This window comes from Dermacentor albipictus, unplaced genomic scaffold (assembly GCF_038994185.2).
Source record: "Dermacentor albipictus isolate Rhodes 1998 colony unplaced genomic scaffold, USDA_Dalb.pri_finalv2 scaffold_14, whole genome shotgun sequence".
NCBI classification, from domain to species: Eukaryota; Metazoa; Arthropoda; class Arachnida; order Ixodida; family Ixodidae; genus Dermacentor; species Dermacentor albipictus.
In genome coordinates, this window is record NW_027225568.1 from 7887222 (window position 1) to 7910212 (window position 22991).

Below are 22991 nucleotides of genomic sequence, written 5' to 3' on the forward strand. Positions count from 1 at the left end.
AGCCGCGTCGCCTAAACACGAGGGTTCGAGTGACGCACGCTGGAAGTTGGAAGGGGAGAGAGCGAGAAAACCTATTAAACGCAAGGGTATTGGGGCATCCTCGCACCGGTCCCCGCACGGCCCCAATGCGCTCAAACGAGACGAAGGGGAGAAGCGGGCGAGTGGTGCGCCACTTGTCGGGGCAGCGCCGTACATAGCGAGGAGGGGGTCCTCTTTGTTTGCCGCAAGATGGCTTTGCGTGTGCGCCAAGCGCAGGAGAAATGTAGCGGAAACGTACTTTGCTACTCGTTTAACTGCGACTTCTGTAATGTACAGGCTCATAATTACGGATATACACTCCAGTATAACTTTCTACGGCGTGTTTCTAAGGCAGCACCGCATTCCCTAGAGGCGCTTTTGTCGCGCTTTGAACCATCGAACTCGTGGCTGAGTGCTGTCGTCTCCGTCTCACACTCCGGAGACCCTGGTTCGATTCCCACCCAGCCCACCTTGCAAGTTCTTTCTATTTATTAATTGCCTTCCGGGATTTTTCACTCACTGCCAACGCCGCCAACACCTGCTTCTCTGCGACACGAGTTCCTTAACGCTATCGCGTTAACAAGGCATGTACAGTGCTCACGGAATGAAACGCGTCAATTTAGGGCTAACTAATGCCCAGACTTTCGTCTGTACCGGCTGTAGTTCGTGTCACATCGACGTAACTGTGGTGCGTACACTTAGAGCGGAGTCAGAGTCACCTTTAGTGACCAGATTCATAGCGACATGACATGGTACTCTCGAGTTCTCTGCACATATGCTGGGTTCTACCAAATACTCGCTGTCGCATTTCATTCCGTGAGCACTGTACGTGTCTTTGTGCTACGTAAAAAAAGGGAAGAAAAACTTTGTGTAATGAGGCATGGAATGCACATAACACGCACAATTTGGGAGAAACTAGAAGAAAGGGGGTTAACCGAGGGGCCCGATTAATATTCGTCATATCATCAGATGCCAACAAACACTGACAACAAGGACAACATAGGGGAAATTATTTGTGCTTAATAAATGAAGTAAAGAAACGATATATTAGTGGAAATTAAAGTGGATGAAAGAACAACTTGCTGCAGGTGGGAACCGAACCCACAACCTTCGCATTTCGCATATGACAGTTTGGGAGGTCACTCAAAGTAATAATATAGTGTTATAACCCTGTTTATATATGCATATATAATGACAGTGCATAAATGAAATATCAAACCTAGGTGTTCTTTTTTTCTTTTTTTGTTTTGAGTAGGAAATGGCAAACGGGGCGAAGGCAAGTTACGTGCAAAAATGACAAATTGGGGCTAGGCTTTTCTTTCTACGCGGAACTCGTTGAATTTCAAAGAGGGTTTGCTGTCTTACAGAGGAACAAACCATTCTGCTCTGCCACTTGAATTATTTGCCACTTCATTTGAAGGCCAACTGCAGTAAAATGTTGGGCCGCGATAATCACCTAGTTTCGAGGGACGCCGTAGTGGAGGAATGCGGAAATTTCGACCACCTGGGGTTTTTTATCGTACATATAAATACACGGTTGTTTTCCCATTTACTCCCCATCGAAATGAGCCCGCCGAGGCCGGGATTCGATCCCGTGACCTCGAGCTCAGCAGTCCAACACCATAGCCACTGAGCAACCACGGCGGGTTACATAAGCACATATTTTCTCTATTTATAGCTGCTGCGGTAGTGCATGAATGCAAAAGGAAAACTGCTTGGGAAATATTTGGGGGCACCTTAACGAAACCGATAAGTCGAAATCAAGAGGCGTCCGCAACGGCGTCTCTCAAAGCCGCTGTGGGACGTTCAGGCGCTAAGTGTTACGAACAAACACAGAATGCGTTCTGACTGAAGAAAAGCTGCCGCGGAGTGCTTCTGACGATTAACCTAGCCCACCATGGTGGCTTAGCGGCAGTGGCGTTACGCTGCTAAGCACGAGGAAGCGGGGACGAATCCCGGCGGCCGCATTTCGATGGGAGCGAAAAGCAAAACCACACGCGTCCCGTGCATTGGGGAAACCTTAAAGATCCCCAGATGGTCGATATTATTCCGGAGTCTCCCACTACGACATCCCTCATAACCAAATCGTGGTTTTGGCAAGTAAAACATTACAGTTCATTCATTTACTGTTGCCCAAGCACGTTTATTTTATAGTGTTAAAAAAAGCCGCAGCTGCCTTTCGGGAAGCCTCTGGAAAGCCCGGACTCACTCAACGCTGTGTTTGCCGTCTCACGACTACACGCATCTAAGGGTGATAATTAATGCCGAAAAAAGATGGTGACCACCCCCCAGCTAAAGGAGCTAAAGCATAAAGCAAAAGCTTACCGCCGCGTAGGCCCCCGCTGCGTTTAATCGCGAGAAGTGTCATAACAAAAAAAATAAAACCAGAATAGACACTGTTTAGTATGGATTGCGGTTTGAAGTAATGGGCTCTATATGCAGACCACGTAACCTTGTCTGAGTTCCTTCCACCTGTGCAATGGGCAGGCCGCGTGCCGTGAAGACTGCGGAAGAACAGCGCGCCAATACGAAGAACACTGTCGTGAACAGAAGCGGGAGTGCGCATGGCGACGACTGGCGGCACGTAACACGCACGAAGATCGTGCCGCGAACGCCAAGCGTGTGCACATTTACTTGGATCACCCTCACGGATCCCATCCCATCGTATTTGAGGGTGATTTCAACATAGACGTGTCGGGGCCAGGCGGAAAGTGATTCACAGCGCTTCTTTTGGAAAGGTTCGGCATTCAATGTTACACAAACATCCATGTGCCCATGACGCGTCATTGGTCGTGTATAGACCTCACATCCGCTAAGAACCTTTCCAGTGTCGCCACAAAGCCACTGGCCGTATACCGTAGCGATCATAAAATGATAGTCACCTTGGTGACCAAACACTGCATCCAAAAAAGCAAACAAAAGAAGTTTAAGGATAAGAAAAAGAATTGAGTAAGCAATTTAATAAAACAAATCGTGAAAAACGACATAAATTGTTGTATGGGTCTCCTAATTTGAATCAACATATTTATCATCACCATATTTATCATATATACAACTCCACTGGTCATCGATCTTAACATTGTGTAATGGCTCTGAATTTTTTTATCATGAACAGTAATAACGCCGGCAGCACAAGCTTCGTGCTGAAGTTCAGTGCGAAGGGATAATTTGAAATTTTTATGTTTCCTTAGTTGACGTCATCACTACGTCACAATGAAAAGTTTGAAAATTTTAAGCTCAGTACGCCACGTGATGGCACCCACGCGCACAGAAAACTGGATATGTATCTGACTGAAAGCTCCCAATAGGTATTCGAAGATGCACTAATCAGTCAAACTAAACATCATGACAAAAAGCCTAGCCCACAAAGGCCGAACACTGCCCGGTAAAAACGGCACCGCAAACTTACCTGCTTTAGGAAATAGGCATTTTTCTGTACCATGCTGATCCTAAGAGACAGCACTTTGTGAATTGCGGGATAAATCTTCAATTACACAGTAGTGGGATTCTGCTGCAAAGGGACAAGGCAGCAATACTTCTCGTTCATCAGTCTCCTTCTCAATATTATGAACCACCGAACCTGCAGCTATGAGCAGCGAAAGCAAGACCGATCACAGGCAAGCGCTGACGGTAAAGTCAGCGCTTGCTTGTGATTGCCTGTGATTTTTTTCGGCGACTTCGGGTTTATCCATGTTTCTGGCTGTTCTCACGGCACGTTGTTCTTCCCCAAAATTATGTGTACTACTGCTGGCAATATGTTTCATATGATAACATCAAAATTTCTTTTGGGAATGGGCATTCTTTTCAACCCTTTGTCAACTAACCGGCTTTAATTATGAAGGACGTCAACTCGCTTGGACAACTTGTCACGTTTACAAGACAAATAGCTTTCATTGGTGGCGTTCGCCCTACATATACGCTGCCTAAACTAGTTTGAGGCAAAAAGTTTGAAGGCAATTCATCGGTTTCTTTATCGCCCTAATTACCTTCCCCGCGGGCGACGCTCTTTCCTCTTAGCCGCGTACTTCCGTAGGAGAGACGAGGACGCTACGGCAGTACAGAATATGTTGGCGCTCTTGCTTGAGAATACCCACGAACTTTCGTGTACCAGGATTCCCGCCTTTATGGTTACACAATTTTGCCGCCGCATGCTCTGTGCACAGGTGTTGATCAGTTCATTGTGCACGACCGAGAAGCGAGACCACGAAGAATATCTGGCGTGTTACTGCATGAAAAAGATGATAGCGAATAGATACAGGAACCGATGCCCCTAGTATGTTGACAAATCACCGTACTTTGGACGCATACCGTGGGAATTTTCTTGTGTCTTACATAAACTATGGCAGAGCTTCTCACCATCGCTGGTTCCCCATTGCCAGAGTTACCTTGCAAGTCGAGGGCGTTTTCGCATTGGCGACAAACTGGCGTCATATTTAAGTTCAGACTACGTTGCATCAACTTGCCCAACTCCTGGCCAAGTTCACTGCGTCACTATTCGCAAAGTGACGTCACGTAACTGAGCATATCACTTTTCTTCGCGCCAATTTCTGGGAACATATCAGCGTTCGCGGCGGCAGCACCACCGCAGAACGCACTGACACACCGAGCGCATCGAAGAAAGAGCAGCACGCTACTTTAGGCATCGAGCGCTTCTTGCTGCAGCGCGTTCACCTTTCAGCGCTCCTCTTCGTGCTCGTGAAGTGCTCATGGAAACGGCAATGCTCGAGAGGAGGGCGTCACCAAGGCGTCTTCTGTGGGCCTCCATTGGCAGGGCTGCAGAGTGCACTCGTTCGCCGTCTTTTAATGATTCTGGCCTCTTGGAGGAAGAAACGGAAAGCCTCCCACCTTACCTTGAGGAACTTCCAGGCTCCCGTTATCACGAGAAGGGCGCAATTACGCCACAAGCACAATCCTCAGGAAACTTCCGGCGGCCGTGCGTCACGTCTGTGCCCAACCTCATCGCCGAACTCGTGACAGCAGCTCACTATAAGCTGTTGCAGGACACCCTGATATGTTGCACATATCAAAATGGAATCGACAGCAGCAATGGGAACGCCGAGACCATCGTCGGCAGCGATGGTCGTCTGTCGGCTAGCGTGGATGCAAGGTATGCTGTTACCTCAAATGGCTGTTTAGCTGTTCCTTTCGCTGTGATATTCCTGCTTAAGTGTTGGGCGTGTTCGGACTACAAAGCTTTCAACCAAGGCTTAATGGATGTAAGGGCGAACGATGCACTACCATTGACTCCAATGTATCAACTCGAAAATGTAATTCCTGCGCTGCTCAGTGGCTCGCTTTGCATTTTGTACAGCGAAACTGTTAGCCTCTCGATAGTCGGCATTTCTTGGCAGCGTCCCTTAGCAAAAAATCTGAAGGATGCTTAAGCTTCGTCTTTAAGAGTGGAGCGTGATAACATTGAAAGATCCCCGACGGCCTCTCACGCTTCCCGGCAAGTGCAGCTTATGTAACCATAATGTTAACCGCAAAACGCTGGCGACGAACGCTGTGTACGAAGGTATTCCGGTATAAACGCGGCTTCTTGCGTGAGCTGATCCCGGAGGTTGTGCGCAGCCGCGCCAAAAAATTGCTCATTTACAGGTTTCTCATATGGTTCCGCACGTTTATTTTGGTCTAAAGATTTAACGTAAAGACTTGCGCTATGTTTCATGAAATTTCCTTGTGGCCTGTCATTCTGAAAATTTCAAGAAACAACTTTGTCAAGAATGAGAAACTTTAGTGGCATAACGTTGTGGCAGTATAACTCGCATATTCCGCATGTCATATCGCAAGGCGTGGCGTATTTATATATGCCTAAATATCTGCGGAAATTCTCGCTCACGGGCGAGTCCGCCGACAGCGGATTTCCTGCAACATGAGGCCCTTAACACTATCGCGCTGAAACACTGGCCTATCCCGGCGGCAGTGCAGGGCAGGAGCAGTGGTTCGTACCCCCGTAACGCAGAAGCTTCAAGCACTCGACGAAGTGAAGCGGAACGTGCATGCATTATATGGGATAACGCATAACACAATTCGTTTCAATAAAGAACAAGTAGAAAATAAGCATCCAGACAACATAATTGATCAGGCGCTCGTGATAAGGACAAGCACGCAGCGCTCCCCGCATGCGTTTCCCTGTAAATATTAGCGTTACGCAAGCTGCCGTGGCGACCGCAGCTTGGGAGCTGCGGAGTGACGTGTCTAGCCTTTCGTGCATAATAGAACCCGCCTAGCAAATGATTTCATTGTTGTTGTAACACCGCTATGGGTACGCAACGTATAGTTAGGACTCCCGAGCAGCAGTGTGAATATGTACCCGCCGTGGTTGCTCAGTGGCTATGGTGTTGGGCTGCTGAGCACGAGGTCGCGGGATCGAATCCCGGCCACGGCGGCCGCATTTCGATGGGGGCGAAATGCGAAAACACCCCGTGTACTTAGAATTCGGTGCACGTTAAAGAACCCCAGGTGGTCGAAATTTCCGGAGTCCTCCATTACGGCGTGCCTCATAATCAGAAAGTGGTTTTGGCACGTAAAACCCCAAATATTATTATTTAGTGTGAATATGAGGAGTGTTAAAGGCAAAAAAAAGGCAGTGCCCCAGCGGTGGCCTGGTGCTAAAATTACAATTACTCAATTACAATTACTACTCTTACTCTAAAGCATTGCGTACCCTCCTCAGCAGTTCTAGTGGTTTTCCGCAGCTTCGCTGGACACCCTTTCGCAGGGCTGGGATGGCGATTAAGTTTAAGTCCCTCTTCGTACTCTCGCCATCTCTTGTTGTTACATTTATTGGTGCCACTGAGGTCTTCGAAGACCAAGGCATTGGTTTCGGAGGGTAAAAATGGCCGCATTACAGCGATGAACCTTCAAATGAAGGGAACAATATACAACAGTACTGAATCCCGCCATTGGTTGGATGCTCGACCGTCGGTTCCCATTAAATGTTCATTTTGGTGAAAGAAAATGCTTTTCTCCCTCGTGCAGTTCCCGCTGCATTCACGTTAAACTTCACGGCATGGAGGGCCTGCAGCGCTACTTCGTCTCCGTGGACATTCAGATTTATGACGAGACAAGTGCCTCGTCTGACGACGTCTGTGAGTTCGAGGGCGCGTCTCATTCCTGTTCAAAATGTTTGTAATATTTTTTTTTAGTCTACGGCCCTAGAACCATTCTGGCAGGAACAAATTTCCTGCAGCAAACGTATATAGTGTCACGTAGTAGTGACGGTGAAGAAGGGAGAAAACCACGGCAAAACTGATAAACGAAACTAGCATTTTATTCGGCGAACTTGTGCCCGCAAACGCAGGCTACGCTCAAAGAATGTTAGCGGCGAACACAGACGGCGATCGTCGAAAATGATGTGCCGGTCAAGTGCCTCGGCTTTTATACACGAGCCATCGAACGTCCTAGGGAAATCGCTGATGCCCGCGTGTCCCCCAGAAAGTTCTGCACCATTCGCGTCGCGTATACATGCCATCAGATTACACATGGTTCGGTGACAAGAGACAGCGCTAGAACCATCGAAAACATTCCAGAAACTTCCGATACATGCAGGCGCGTCTCGCGCTGAGCAATAACATTTGTTAGACGATGAAAACACTCACCCAAAAAATACAAGTTCACGTCTCAACGCCCTCCTCTCAAAAAGCATCGTTCAAATGCTACAAATAACAGAGCGAAGCACAAAAGGACGCTTATCAAAGAAACAGTCCAAAGATAAACAAGTCCGCCTGTCAATAGCGTAAAAAAACGCAAGGTTCGTGCGACAGAGGCTGGTCCACGCCAGTTCGAGCCGGGCGTACAAGCACTGGTGACTTAAGAGCCGTTCAGTCCGACGTAATCGGCGCGCGGGCGAGTCTCTCGACGCCGGGCGCATCAGAGTGCGTTCGCCACGTCAGGTTACGTTGGTTGCGCCAGTGCCTCAAGCCATCGGTCGAACTATAGACGCTTATCTCGCCAGCGTGACGTAACGTGCGCGCGCGCTCACGGTACGTCGGGCTATGTTTAGCCCTTTACTGAGGCACGCTATTACGTCAATATCGTAAAACCTTTGATATACTATGGTTGCGAGCAAGGCTCGAAAGTACGAAAGTACAAGCCCAGCATGGGTGAGGTGTTCAGTTGAAGTGTAAAAGCACTCGCAGGAAGAGGCTGCTGAATGCGCAAGTGGTATAGCTTGGGCACCTCGCATGCGAGTAAGCTTTTGAACGTGGCGCTCAAAAAGAGGGCGGACAAAGCAAGGCCGAGCATGAAGGAGGATGTATAAACCAATGTCTATCAATTTACACGGAACGGTGGGGCAGGGTATAAGCCATAACTGCCGCCAATATGGAATATAATTTGGAGAGGTCGTATGGATTCTGGAGTCAGCCATTTCGGAAGCCGTGCCTATAATTAATGCATTCTGCTAGAAGTGAAGTAACGATTTTCTACTTTCACGAACGCTTTTTTTGCGTCACATGTTCAGAAAACAGTGCGTTTGTTTGAGTAATAGTATCGGTCCCTTATTCTGTTAAACCACGTCCTGCTGATAAGCACAAGGCCGAAGTTTCCATTCCCGGGTCCGGCAGGAGCGTCGCATCCCGAATGGACATTCATGTGCTTCAGTGTTGCAATAGATCCTGACAAGTGAATAAGTTTGAGTAAGTGATGTTATTTAAAGTCGCTGGCTATCAACTGTAGCGAGCGCATTCATGCTTTTCGACAAGTCAGATTGAAGCGGGAGACATGAGTGCCACCGTGGGCGTTTGTTCGTAAAGCTATTCCAAGCTGTTTCTATTGCATTTCTGCAGTCAGTCCTCCGCGATTGCAAAATTTTTTGGGACACCCCACTTCACCTCTTTCATGCGACGTCACCAAGACCGAAAATATTTGATATGACGTTTACACACTGATTATGCGGGAGTAGACGAAACCGAAGAAAAATTATTTGCGTTTTTACACATTTTTTTGCCATTACTCCTCCGCTATTGGTCAAACATTTCCCGGCTGAGCCTACTTATTCTGTCTGAAACGCGATGTCACAAAACTGCCAAAGCTCACCACGTTAAAGTGGCGTGTGCGTATTAGATGCATTTGTATGTTGCATAAAACTGGTTTTGAGAGCGTAGCCCTTAGGCTTCCGATCCTGCGTCGGTGTCGGCGGCGCAACCGAGCTAACGAGCACAGTGAAAGCTGAAATAGGGAACGCGGAGCGAGAGATGAGACGCTAGCCGCGAACGTCGGAGACCAATGTTACCGGCCCCTCGTACTCGCGGAACCTGCCCGACCACTCGATGCGAACTCGTATGTGGTCTCAACCAGACAGCTCGTTTCGTACTATCGTCTGCTTGAGTGAGCTCTAGCTCGCGCTTGTTTCGTTTGCTTGGTTTGGTCTCGTTCGCACTTGTTTCGATTGTCCTGGTTTGCGATTGTTTTTTAGTCTGATTGTACGGCGGACACGCATTGTGCAGTACTTTTTAGGAAGCTACGTGACACCAGCGATTACACTTGAACCTTCGGCGAGTCTTGTATAAACGCCGGGGAGCTTGACTCACAGATCAAATTTTTGACGACTGCCGACTCTGCTACATGTCTCTCTCAAATTCTCTGCCTCAATATATTGCGAAATGAAAACACGTATAGAGCTGCGCTCAAATTTTTCATTTAGGGAGTACCGTAATCGTCGCTGAAATTTTATTTCGGAATAGCTCGAGACTGACCCGTTCCCGAAAGAAAACTGTCTGCCAACAGATCACTCGAAACACTGGCTACTCGGTGCTGCTGGCCAGCGTCAATTTATTTGCGTTTAATGAACATTTTCGTTTAATTGTATAACGTTGTGGAGCTCTTGCTGCACATTCACAGCATCGCTCTGACATGTTTCCTTCGCTGAGGATCCGTTTCCGCTCCATTTTTAACCTTCCATTGCACTCTGCCTCGATTTTCGACCAGACACCACAAGCTATAGACAAGGGGAATCCGGTGAATCAGACGCCAGCACCACCCTCCTCATTCGATTATCTACTTGCACTGCACTAGCTTGGCCCCACCGAAACCTTTTCTACGGCCGCGTGCTCCTCTTCTCTTGTTAGGCAATTAGATGAGGATAGCCGGTCAAGGTAGGCAATGCTATTCATTTTGAAATTAAGCAAAACTGACCTCCTATAAACGAGGAGAGCGTGATTGGTCGTTTCAAACAGCGCTGCGGGTCGCCGCCCCGTGCTTGCGTTGGCGGTTACGTAAATTTGACGTCAGGATATTGGAATAGTTTTACATTATTGGGTTCAGGTTTGACAACGTCACTTTGCGTTCATGCGTTATATACTTAGGCTAACATAGCTTACGTAAGCCACATAAATGCAATGCCCTACAGAGCACGGTGGGGCCGAAATGCGAAAACGCCCGTGGTTCCGTGCATTGGCGTCTGTAAGAGTTTGGGTCGGGCATGAAATAAGTGGTCGCTGGCCTTTGCCGTCGTCCGACTCATCCACGCTAAGGACGTTGTTTAAGGGAGGGACTTACTCTCATCGAGAACGAGGAATACGGGTTTTATGTACAATATTTACATGAAGACAGGAGATACATTTCATCAGGCTAGCATGACTGCAAAATGAAGCACACCGAGAGCCGGAAACGGCCGCTTAAAAACCCTCTGTCCTCCCTAGGTCCCTAGGTGAGGGAAAACTGCCGTTGAACCTTCACCCAATGAGAGCGTCCCAAGGCGTCGGGGACACTCACTTCCTCACTTTGGTTTCACTGAACACACCAAGTGGAGAGGGTCCACGTAGACATGGGTGATCACGCTTGACCCCAGTTGACGCCTCTTGATTAAGAGCTGACTTTGCAGTTAGCCGCCGCGTCTGTAAATCGACTGTGACGATTTCTGGGGCTCGTGTAAAAGCACAGCAAAACACGATTTTCCAGGGTTCTCTTGCTCCAAGTAGACCGTGAAGGCGACAGCGAATCAACTAACAATACTCGGTGGCCACGTTCGGTAACAATACTCGAATGCGGCTAGACTTGCTGGTGCCGTTGGCTGTCCGAAGGTGGCGCATTGTTGGCTTTGCAAAGCGACTCGTCTTAGCGGGCCGGGAAGGGTTCGAAGGTCGCTACCCCCGCAAGTCGAACGGAACAGCTGCAGTAGGCTGGGAAAGGTTTGCAGGTCAGTACCCCTGCAGGTAGATCGTAACACTGCATGTTGGAGAACCGCGGGGGGTCAAATTAATCCGGAGTCCCACACTACTGTGTGCCTCATAATATCGTGATTCAGGCATGTAACACCGCCAAAATAACATTCGTATTTTTAATATTAAACATTTTGGTAGGTTTTGCTGCTGCAAATAGTAAATTTTTTTTGCTGTGGCTGAGTAGGGGACGGCCACGAATGCTAATAGTCTTGAACAAGATGAATAGAACGAGTCAATCGTAAAGAACACTCTTGATGGAAGGTTAGGATCACTTCTGTTTGTGTAATGTATTCGTGTCTTGCATAATAATCAGTACTTTTATTTTCGCCTGCTTTGTTACTAAAGACGAACCCGAGTAATCCATGACTGCTATGACTGCTATGATAGCTTACTTGCAAATAGTGCGTGCCCTCTTATGTGCAGCAGCCAGAACTGGAAAATCTGGTTGGAAAGCAAGGCATATTCCCGGTATTGCTCTCGAAAATATTAATCCTCCTTGGTGATATCTGCCCACTTCTCGGCCAGCTGAGTAGAGCTTCGTCACATGCGTTTCACAAGATAGCAATAACGTGACCTAGAACTCACGCTTTTGAGCCCTGTGCAGTTGTGCGGTGGCGCCAGTCTACGACGACTTATTTTGCTTCTTGAACAATGAGGGAAAGCCCAAAATAGCACTTTTGTTTGGTAAAGGCCTTTTTTCAAACATGCGCGGAATATTTTTGCCGATGGCATATTTTTCTAGATAAGTCATTCGGCAAATAGACCACAGTTCCAGCTTTCATTTTTAATTTTCAATGCTTGCTCCCGGACTTGCCATTTCTTCAGTTTTCGAAGTTTCTTGCTTATTTTTCAGCTTTACTGCTGGCGTTATTATTTACCCCCTATATCCACGAGTGTGAAGTGTTTTGTCTTGCTTAAAATCGATGTCTTCACTTTTCACGCAGCGTCGTATGTAGCACTGCAGCCAAATCGGCTCGATGGTTTCGGTTGGGCCAAGTCAACCCTGCACGTCGACCTGTCTGCGCGTCTCAAGGAAAGCTTGCGAAGATCGTCGGTGAGTGCTGTGGCGCGTATTATTTACACCATAAACTAAGTGAACAGAAAGGTGCGTTTGCGATTTCAATGCACACATTTGTCAAGAAGCTTAGAAGGACATTCACGCTATACGGCTGTCTTAGGCCTCGGAATTAGTGTGCGCAACCCGAATCGTGCTGTAACTGGCTGTGATCAAAGCTGCCTGTGAAGATGCAGGGGCGCTAACATTAGATTTTGTGATCGTAAGGTGCCTTTTATTTTCATGATTCTCCTGTAAGACCACTTGCCATGAGCTGAACGATGAACGCTTCAGTGCACGTGTGTCCGTGCATACTGCGAAGTTCCTTTCTCATCTTTCATTCCTCTTTCCTCCGTCTCATTTGCCGCGGTAGCACAGTAGCTATGGTGTTGCGCTGCTGACCTTGCGGTCGCGGTTTTCATCCCGGAAGTTGAGGCCACAGAAAGCTCCGGGACCGTGTAGTGGGCGGAAATTAAAGAAACCGAGGGGGTCAAAATTAATCCGAAACCCTCCGCTGTTGCGTGTCTTGTAATCACATCGTGGTTGCGGTACGTAAAGCCAAGAATTTAGTAGAATGGAAACTTTGGTGAGCTGGTAATTCATGATTCGAAAGGCTCCTGTGTTGTGTTCTTTGCCTATGATCTCGTCTGTTTAGCGCTGTAGCTTTTTGAAGCCAAGAATTTAGTTTTTGAATTTTACCCCATTTCCCCAGTGCGTGGTAGCCAAGCGGGCTTTATTTGGTTAGACTTGACCTTCTGGCCTCTCGTGTCACTTCCCTCTCTCACCTCAACTAGTCTGGACTGCTTCGCGCACTTGATTACAGGTGTATAAAGTTTATAGCTTGCTCCTGTGACACACCCATTGCCGCCACTGCTGATTGGGGGCCCTACCAGCCGATGATTCAGATTGGAGTGGTGCGCATGCAGATGGGCGAATATGTTTGTGTGATCCTCTAAACTGCAAGTCTCTGGTAACGTTGATGGACGAGATGACGTCATGTTTGATGGCAGTGTTGAGCACGCTTCAGGATAGTTTTGTTATATTAACCCCCTCTACATTGAAATTTTCGCTGAATAACCATCTTTGCGATGCTTCAGAAGCACAATTGTTGTAAGTATTCAGTGCCTTTCTCCGCCGGATTTCTTCGGCGCAGCAGGTGATTGGCTAGCAGCGCTGCATACCGAATGCTGGATGACGTCAAGGAGAGGCTCGCGGCGAGTGAGCAACGCAATGTCATTGCCTTTCTTTCGGCACCGACGAGTTCCATTGGAATGGCCTCCACTTCGTCTGAAACGCATTTATATGCAGCTCTTCCCCGCTGGCATTGCGAAGATTGTGAATATACGAGTATACTCCGCCATTGCGTGTGCTTTTTCGGTGGTACTATCAACTCAGGGTGGTACTATCGCTCGTGGGTACAAGTTACTTCGTAATGGAGTAAAAACGTATGAAATTTGCGCACCACTTGCTATTCCCGGCATATGTGGTAGATTTATTCGTGTTAATGTTGTTGGACATGTGCGAAAGTGGATCCGAGTAGCTTAGGTTACGACTTTGTTCGCGATTAGCTAATCCCGTGGGGTAGCTAGAACGTTCTACCGTCTTTATGATATTAACTCGCATTACAGTAGTGAGCTCATTCTCATTGTTCGTCCGTGTGAGTATACATTTAGGTCACGAAATATGTGCTTTACAGAGCGCCATTCCGTTAGATCATTAGCAGCGATGTAGAAAAAATTACAGGATCTCTTGAGATCGCTCATAAGAGGTTAACGGCCAAAGCCTACTCTTCCTCCTCTTATCACTCGCCTCTTTCTCTTTGCTTATTTCTTTTATTCATTACTGCTCACTACTGAGCATTTTTAGTCGTTTGTCATCAATTGTGGTGTTTAATAGTCATTTCTAGTCATCACAAGTCATTAGTAGTCATTTCTGTCATTATTACTCATTACTAGATATTTCTAGTCATTTCTAATCAATTGTGGTAACTACAAGCCGTCGTTAGACATGTTGGTCGTATCATAGTCATTAGTAGTAATACGTCAGTAGTCATTAGTAGTAATAACAAGTCAGTAGTCATTAGTAGTCATTACTAGTCATTCTTAACTTGTACCAATCTCTATTATAAGGTTATTATTCACTATCAATCATTTTTCATTCTTTAATCAGTCTTTATATGGCATGATGACGCTTCGGCGGACACTCCGGCTTTTGGTCAGGTCTTTTGGTCAGGTCAGGTCAGGTCATTTGGCACCCATAATTTTCTACTCACCGGAAGTGAGCCTCCAACCTGTGGTAGATGCGGGGAGAGGCTGTCCGTACTCCACGTCCTCCTGGAGTGTCGGGAAGCCGAATCTGAGAGAGATATTTTTCCTTAGGATACCGGCAGCACATTCCTCTCCATCCTGCAATGTTTCTTGGTCCAGAACCGCTTTTTAATACACAGTCCTGGGTTTCCTCAGAGATGTGGTCTTACATGTAATTAGTCCCATACATTCGTAGCGCTTCCTCTCTTTAGAGGATGCCGCTGCGATAGTTTTACTGTATAGCACATGCCTCCAGGCCCTTGTGTTTCAAGGGCTCTAGTGAGGCAGTTGTGCTCTAGCTAATTTTTACATCTTACATGTTCTGCATATCATATTCTTCCGCACTGCAGTGTAAGGCTCATAGTACTGATCATTAAACGTCGCCATAATCTTATTGCAGGTAGAATTTACGCATTTTACCGCAAATGTTTTTAGGCCACTTTACAGCCTCGTCATATCAACCTCACAAAACTCGTCATTTCATCGTGAAATCAATAACACTGTCTTGGCGCTGTTTGGCCATATCTGGCCCTTGCGCCACTAAACAACCCATATTCATTCATTCATTCATTCATTCATTCATTCATTCATTCATTCATTCATTCATTCATTCATGTCTGCTCACACAAACCACACCATGAGCCTACAAAGGCTTTAGCATTAAAACGGGCAGCACGTATCGACCAAGACCGCCGTACCTGCCACTCGTAACAGTGCGATTACCTCCCTCGTTTTGTTTTCCGAATAGATGCACTAGAGCGTCTACTCTACATGCGAATGAAGGTGGAAAGCACAATTAAAGTTATTGCTATAAAACTCGCATAACCAAGGATTCGGGACACCAACTACTACTATCGCCTAGCAGCCGTGAGTGATGACAGCCGTGGTTTGTAAGTGCTGCTTTTGGGCGAATTATCATATTGGGTATCTTTTTAGGAACGCCCGGAAGAAAAATACTGCGGGATGAGCTCTCGATCCCATATGAGCAATACTTTATCCCGTGGCAGCAAACACGTCCGAATTTAAATATTCGGAGTCGACGGTAACAGTCAGAATTCCGAGGCAATATTATAGTCGGACGATTTCCGGCTGAATTACAGTGTAGCTTTAAATATTCTAGGGTGTCAAAAAGTCCCGAAGGCTTTACTATTAAGCCGTGCTAACCGCGTCTGGAAACAGCCCGAAATTACAAAATTGCCATCATCGTAATATATACCTGACGCAATCGATGGCAAAGTGATAGATCCGAGCCTGCAGGAAAGTCGCTGCTATTGATCGGGTGGTGGGCGAGCGTTTTAATCGAAGGGAGATCGAACTCGTTGATAAGATTAAACGCTTGTCCACTGCTTCAATTCCGGCACGCATTTTTCTTCACCTCGACCACGCAATCAGATACGGAGAAGCGCCAGCTCCGGCATTGGCCAACGCACTTGCTCTGCGCCCTTGACAATGCAGCGAATCCACTCACCCTCGGCGTGTGCAGCATGTCGCCGCGCTATCTGCCTCAGCTGCTCTCCCGCTTCAGAACAGACCTTCGCAGTTTCTTCCTGTAGCTCAAATAGCACAGACATAAAAGAGAAAACACCCACACAGGCATGCAATTTGCGCTACAGGAAAAAAACTGCAAAATGTTACAGCAACAAGCCCTAATATCTAGACTGACAGACATTCGGTAGTGATTCTCCCATTCTGCCCTCCTGCAGTCTTGTAGCCCTAATTGAACGCGTCTTGTGCCGAAGAAATCTCATACCAGCCAGCTTGAGAAGCGGCTGTTACGTGGCCCCGTAGTAGGCAAGAACTGAGCTGCGTGTCAATGTCCGATTACAAAAAAAAAGAAAAAAAACGCTGCGCATTTTGTTGTTCCATAACTGCTGCAAACTTAAATCGATTGCTTTCATTTTTTATGTAGAAAATACTGCAGTAATCGGTAGTTGAAAAAAGTTATTGAGTGAAGTGTGTTGCCCAGTTAACAAAGCGATTGTTCAATTACAAAATTACGAACAAACGTAATTGATTATAGGTAAATAAATCGAATTCTTCACGTACAAGCCTGATTACATTCTTTTTATACTGCTACTTTTTATATTGTTATTGTGCAAAAAGTAGCCGCCTAAGTAGCCTGGAAGGAAGTAGCCGGGAGACATAAGAAATTATCAAATTTATACTAATTGGGGTTGTGCTCAGTGGTTCCCGAAGGAATAGTACATTTGCAGTTTTCGAGCTAAGGCGTATCCGCGGGTGGACTTTACTGTAGCAAGTTGTGTTCATCGGTTCACTTCCCCGCTTTCATAATCTCATTTCTCTCCACGAAAAATTCAATGAGCATTGGGAGGAACATGCTGCGAAATTCAGTTATTAGGCGCGTGAGGAGCGCCGTAATATATTGCTAAGCGCGTGTGAGGGGCCTTTAAAACTCCTTCGAGCAGTTACTAAATTTTGTAATAGTAACGGTAAGAAAATTGTAGCAAATTTCTACTTAAATGTTCACGCACATGTGCAGGAGACCTTCCCGCAGCTTCTAATTGAGCGAAAAAAGTAGCTTAGTTGCATCGTTAATTTGAGAGCGTTATTTATAAGCGGTTGCCCTTTCAAGAGCACCTGCTCAACGGTTGTGGCTATGCTCGTATGCAGACCCGGGGAAGTGGGTGAATGAGGCTGATGAGAAATTTTTACAGGAACTGGAAAAACTTCTTTGACTGGAAAATGACCGTGCAGGAGCGCCCTGTCTGCCTGTCTGCTTCACATTAATCTGAGCCCCAGTAACACAAGATTACCAAATTAGTTTTATTTTTAATATGATAGAATAATGGGTAGTACATACATGTTTCCCTTTCTGTGAAACCCGTGCCTGTTTTCTTTGCAGCTTTGTGCTACATTCCGCTGGGACACAATGTTTTCTTTCATACGCTATATGCATTGCCTGATGTCTTTTATATAACTTCCTTTGTTGGATCCTGTGGTTTCCGATATTTACGATTTTTTTTTTCGAATTATGTCCATGCGTCCGATATGCGCAGGGCAGCATTTGTTCCTTTGCAGGAGGATATGAAGGCATTGATTCCCTTTAATAAGCAATTGCTGATTCCTACGCATTTGATGATTCTCCACTGCATTAAGGCATATTTGTATAAACCACTGACAAAGTTCCTAAATATTTTCTTCTGACGTGTACGTCACGTTGAAAATCTGTTCTCTTATTAATATGGTCAGTGCTCCAGTAGCAATACTCCTTTTTCATTTGGTCATTCGGGCAGAGGTGATGCAGTTCTGCAAAATTCCATTAGACTGAAAACCATATTTTTCTCCTTGTAAGTTTCTTACCTAATCCGTTCTCAGTTACTTTTTCACTTAATCCGCGTTACTTATTTAAGTATGTGTAAGCCGTATATTAAATAGGGCGAAATTCAAAAAGAGCGCTCATGTACATGGACTTAGAGACGCATTAAAGAGTCCGAGGTGGTCAAAATTCACCCGTAGTCCCATCACTGTGGTGTGCCTTGTAACGAAAACTTGATTCTGGCGCGTAAAACTCCATATATTTTTATGTAAGTTGTGATGGTTGGGGTCGGGCACGAAATAGATGGTAGCTGGCCCATGCCGTCGTCCAACTTATACACGCTGAGAACGTTGTTGAGGGGAGAGACTTGTTCTTGTCGAGAACGAGGAATATGGAATTTATTTACATGAAAATGTTACAGTTCATCAGTCTAACATGACTGAAAGAGGAATGCACACTCAGCAGCCGCGCAACAGCTGCTTATAAACACTGTCCTCCCTAGATCTCTAGGTGAAGGAAAAACGGCCGTTCGACCAAACTGAGCGCTGTGTGTGTCCCTTTGTGTCTTCGCCTGTCCCGTCTTTGAATCGCGCTACCATACTCCCCTTGAAGTGCAGTCATCGTAGCCGACCAACCTTTGAGGGGGAGGGTTTACGCACTCACCTCCACACAGGTTCAACTGACCACACCGAGGTGAGAAGGTTCTCGCAGACACGTGTGCTGCCCCGAGCAGGCTCTTCATCCCAGTGTTGACCCTGCAGACAATGGCCGCCGCGTCTGTCCATGACTTCTAAGCCCCGTGAGACGGCGGCGCGACATCATCTCCCAGGAGTTCCACCGCTTCAAACAAACAGTGGCAGTCACGGCAAATCCACTAACCATACTTGGTCCGCCGACCGCGTTTAGTCATAGTAGCGCCGAGGCGATGTTTACGTGGCACATCATCCTTACAAAATGAGTCGCCGCAGCAGGCGAGGAAGGGTTCCAAGGTCGCTTCTGGGAAGCTCGCCACCTCTGCAGCTGGCTGGGAAAATGTTGCAGGTCGGCACCCTTGCAGGCGGTTCGTAACGTGTCAAATCTTACGAAAGATTAGGTAATCAATACAAAATTTGAAACGCTCTTGTCTTTAGCGGCCCCAGAGTATCTTCAGTTTAATCCCTTCCCGCTGTGGGCTCACACTGAGAGGATATGCTTCTGGTAACTTCCTCGGGTATTTCCCAGTTTTCCTAGTCGTCGGGTTTTTTTACGCTACGCTTACGTTGAGCTTTATCTATTGCTCTCGAGGAAATTTATAGGTGTGGGTCAGTAATCGTTATTATTCGCCTCTAGTTTAGTGTTCGTGCGGCTCCAACACACGCCGACATCCGCTACCAGGCGACGGTGCGCATACTGCAACTGTCGGAGGACTGCTGGCCTGCCGGCGCGAAGCCTGTGTTGATCCACCTCAAAGAGGGCTTCGTTCACGAACTGCTTCCCGACAGCCCCCAGGTGAGACCATAGCTGAGAAGGCAGCCTCCCACCTTTCTAGGCAGAAGTTGTGGCCGCAGCTTTTGTGGCAATGACTAGAGTGAAAGTTGTCGCAAATAGGTTCATAAGTGTCTGGCATATGCGTTACCTATGGAAGAATAGTACCCGCCGCGGTTGCCGAGTGGCCATGGCGTTGTGCTGCTGAGCTCTAGGTCACGGGTTCGACTCCAGCCCAGGTGGTCGCATTTCGATGAGATAAGAATGCAGCAAATGCTCATGTACGTATCTATTTAGGTGCTCGTTACAAAGACAAACCCAGGTGGCCAAAATTAACCCGAGGTTTTGGCACGCAGAACGTCAGAATTTAATTAATGATAGGCAAGTTCGCGTACTGCCGTGACTAAGACACCTTCCCAATGTCAGAATTACTGATCGAGCAAATATTCACTTCCTTAATTTCGTCTTTTTGAGGCAGTGCAATGATGAATATAGGTGTAAGTCACGAAATGGGACTAAATAATGTTGGTCGATCTTCTTTTGCAGACATTGAACCAACCAGTAGTGTTTCCTGGTGGAATGGAGGAAGTCGCATCTCTGGGCGATCGCAAACCGGTCACTCTCACTTCATTTGGACGCTATAGGTTGGTGAAATTACTATCATACTTTAGGAAACGACTGCTCTTTCTTTTTTTTTTGAAAATGAGGTTTCTTTCTTAGCTGACACTGTAGCTTGCTGCAAAACATAGGGGCACTACTGCGCAATTTCGTGACGTGTGTTGAAATTGGCCGATTGATTCTTTAGAGAAACTGAAGTGAGTAGCCTAATCGTCCTTGAGAATGTTTTGATATGTTAACACAACACTAAATAACGACCACCATTTATTGCAATACAACGGCATTTTAACTTTCGAAGGAAACATGGCGATTATAGGTTAGCGTGAAACGAGTGCGATTTCCTGTGCCATAAAGCATCTGTTCCTCCGTTTAAACGGCACAACGATAGAAAGCGTTCTGTCACGTTTCATTAATTCACTAGTCTGGCCACCCATTCGCTTGTGTCTAAAACAGTGGTCAAGTACTGCACTGCGGAGGTAAGACTTGGTGAACAAGGGACGCGCCAGTCTGGACGTAGCGTTTCGAAAGGGGGATTTGCTTTCATCAGAAGCAAGCCTTGGTCCTGATGAGTACAGTCTTCGCAGGAACACTGGCTTGAGGCTGAGACTTACCATGTTCTCCCGCCATTAATTAATGCCCAGTAGAAATAATAATGGCCTTCCTTGTTGCAGCTCCCCGTCGACGTCGTTTCACGACAGCTCTCCGTGGCAGGAAGGTTTCGACGCCCGGGGCACGCACGGACAGAATTTGTCGCAACGTGAGATCCTGGCAGAACCGGTTGCTGTGCGGTTAGGTCACCAGGAAAAAGCACAGCTTCCTCGTTTTCATTGCGTAGTCGGGAAGGGCTTGACGTCTGAAATCGCCTCCTGCGACGATTTCCCTGTGGACAGGGGCCAGGTGACCTTTTTCCGGGACCTGGACAATGAGGCCCTGCTGCGCCTAGTCCATCTGGACCAGCGCCGCGCTCCGACCACGCTGCCTACAGGGAGCCGCTGGCCGCAGTACCGGCGTTGTCCCAACGACGAGAGGCATCCGGCGGTGCGGTTCGGCGCCGGTACCTCCGAGGAAGATGTCTTCCAGGGGCGCGATGCTTGGCCATCGGCTGAGCCAAGGTTTCTTTAGCATTGTCTTACGCAACATTTATTCATTCGTAAATTTCTTTACCAGCCTTTTGCTAGTACAATTATGTTCTCTAGTTTACTTTGTAACGATATATTTTTGTTTGCCATTGCGCCGTTGTGTTCGCGATAAACGCATCGTAGTGGCGTTTTTAATGTCAGTGTCAAATAAAACGCTGGCCCAAGGCCGAAGGTAGTTTTCTCCGAATTATGTAGTGATCTTCGCTGTTTGTCTGCGAGGATGCATGCTCAAGAGGTTTCCAATTGCTTATTTCCTTGCTGTTCGTTTTCTCGTTTTGTCGCTTTAGCGACAAAACGAGACGTCATAAAATGGTCCCAACTATCTATACTGGTGCAGTAGCGCATTGTTTGCAGCCGGTGCAGTTGAGGTGACAGCGCTTGGCATCAAAGAAGACACCGCGATATGTCTCTTAGAAGCGCATCTTCGATTCCTGCAGCCAAAGAGAATATGCATGGCTGTCTCTGAAGGTCACTGGTAGAAGGCGCACTCTACCTTTGGCCATGCGCTCCAGTTTTCGCATTTAGTTTCAAGCCGATATGATTAACTCTTGCTTTTTACATTCTAAGTTGACGCTGTCTGAGGGCATTGACTACTCGGTCCTTCTACAAGAAACCAATAGTCGTTTTTAAATTTGAGCTTGCTACGTTTTCTTGTTTACGTGCGTATCTGAAATAAAATACCCACACGGTATTTTTTATCGTTTATCAAAAAGTGCCATGCGCAAGCGTGCATAGCTGGCTGATGTTGGCCGGCACCACGGTAGTGTGTAAGCGCTTGCTGCTGCTCCTTTTCTCCAACGTAAGGAACGCTTCTCGGCAAGGAAATTCCGGAACCGGAAGATACTACAAAAACCAAGACGGGGACCTGCACATGTGGTTCCCCCGTAGCAGCTCTGTGCCAATAGACAAGCCGAGAGCGCAGATGTCAGAAACTATCGTCGATTTTTGCTGTGCGGTCAAAACGAAGCTCGAAGCAACGCTAAGCGAAGCTGGACAGAAATGTCCGCAAAAATGCCTAGCGGTAGACAGCACAGATTTATTTACGTTTCGAATTGTTTCAATACTTTCTTCCAGTGCACTAATTGTGTGAAAGCGGAGCAGAACGATCTTTTTTCTCAACTTTATCTTTAAATTTCAGTAATTTTCCTACTTGTTATAATGGCTGAATCAATTTTCCTAAAGGTGTACATCTCTGAAATTTTAATCTCTCGGTGGCTGTCGCCACAGCATCATTGCGCGCATCTGTGAAAGCGACAGCAGGCACATACGGGGCGCAGATCATCCTCCTGTTCGAGCAACGACTGCATATCTGCATTGCTACTTATCCACGACTGCATTGCTACTTATCCACATCAACGCTGCTTCAAATGCGCGCACGTACTTCTGAGCCAGCGCTACGTAACTCCCACGAATCTGCTGCGCTTGATCGGTCCCACGGCTCGTACGCACACGAAATGGATACAAAAAGTGGTGGCGAGATATCGATGAGCTCTTTAGCAGCCGCTGCTATTTTGCACAGAACTGAAGGCCTAGAAGGCTGGGCAGGATACTCCGCGAGCATGCGCGTACTATTGCGGCTTTCGAAATGGTGCTCCGTGATAAAGCGCTGATCCGTCGGTCCATACTCCTGCGAGATTATTAATTGGAGAGCAGGGAATCATAGTCGGAAGAAACGCCGATAGTGCTCCAAGAGCGAAATTCTAACGGCATATATCCGAGAAACTAGACTGATCAACGTTACGTGACCTATTCGACACTCACAGATACACAGGCCCAACGAAAACCAATCCCGCATGTATCGACATGACCACTACCATCTTGATAGGAACGTTTGAAATGTTCTTTTCTAAATACGTTTCAGTATGTCTTTATCGAACACATGACGGCTTCTTATTTCCTTGTAATACAGAGAACACGCGTCTAACTCCCATGTGTCGATACTATGAGTCA

At 47.0% G+C, this 22991-nt stretch overlaps 1 protein-coding gene across 1 annotated transcript; it reads left to right on the top strand.

The window, feature by feature from the left end:
- The first annotated feature begins 4159 nt into the window (after nucleotides 1-4159).
- Nucleotides 4160-21208, top strand: LOC135907047 (uncharacterized). The gene is made up of 6 exons (XM_065438719.2): nucleotides 4160-5125; nucleotides 7000-7109; nucleotides 12128-12237; nucleotides 19150-19308; nucleotides 19831-19928; nucleotides 20574-21208. Exons 1-6 carry the CDS (start codon nucleotides 4725-4727, stop codon nucleotides 21022-21024), a joined length of 1329 nt encoding a protein of 442 aa, XP_065294791.1. The 5' UTR covers nucleotides 4160-4724; the 3' UTR covers nucleotides 21025-21208.
- The last annotated feature ends 1783 nt before the right edge of the window (nucleotides 21209-22991 follow it).

Coding starts and splice junctions, on each gene's coding strand:
- LOC135907047 (XM_065438719.2), top strand. CDS start 4,725: ATGGAAACGGCAATGCTCGAGAGGAGGGCGTCACCAAGGCGTCTTCTG. Junction 5,126..6,999: donor TCGGCTAGCGTGGATGCAAG/GTATGCTGTTAC, acceptor TCCCTCGTGCAG/TTCCCGCTGCATTCACGTTA. Junction 12,238..19,149: donor AAAGCTTGCGAAGATCGTCG/GTGAGTGCTGTG, acceptor ATTCGCCTCTAG/TTTAGTGTTCGTGCGGCTCC.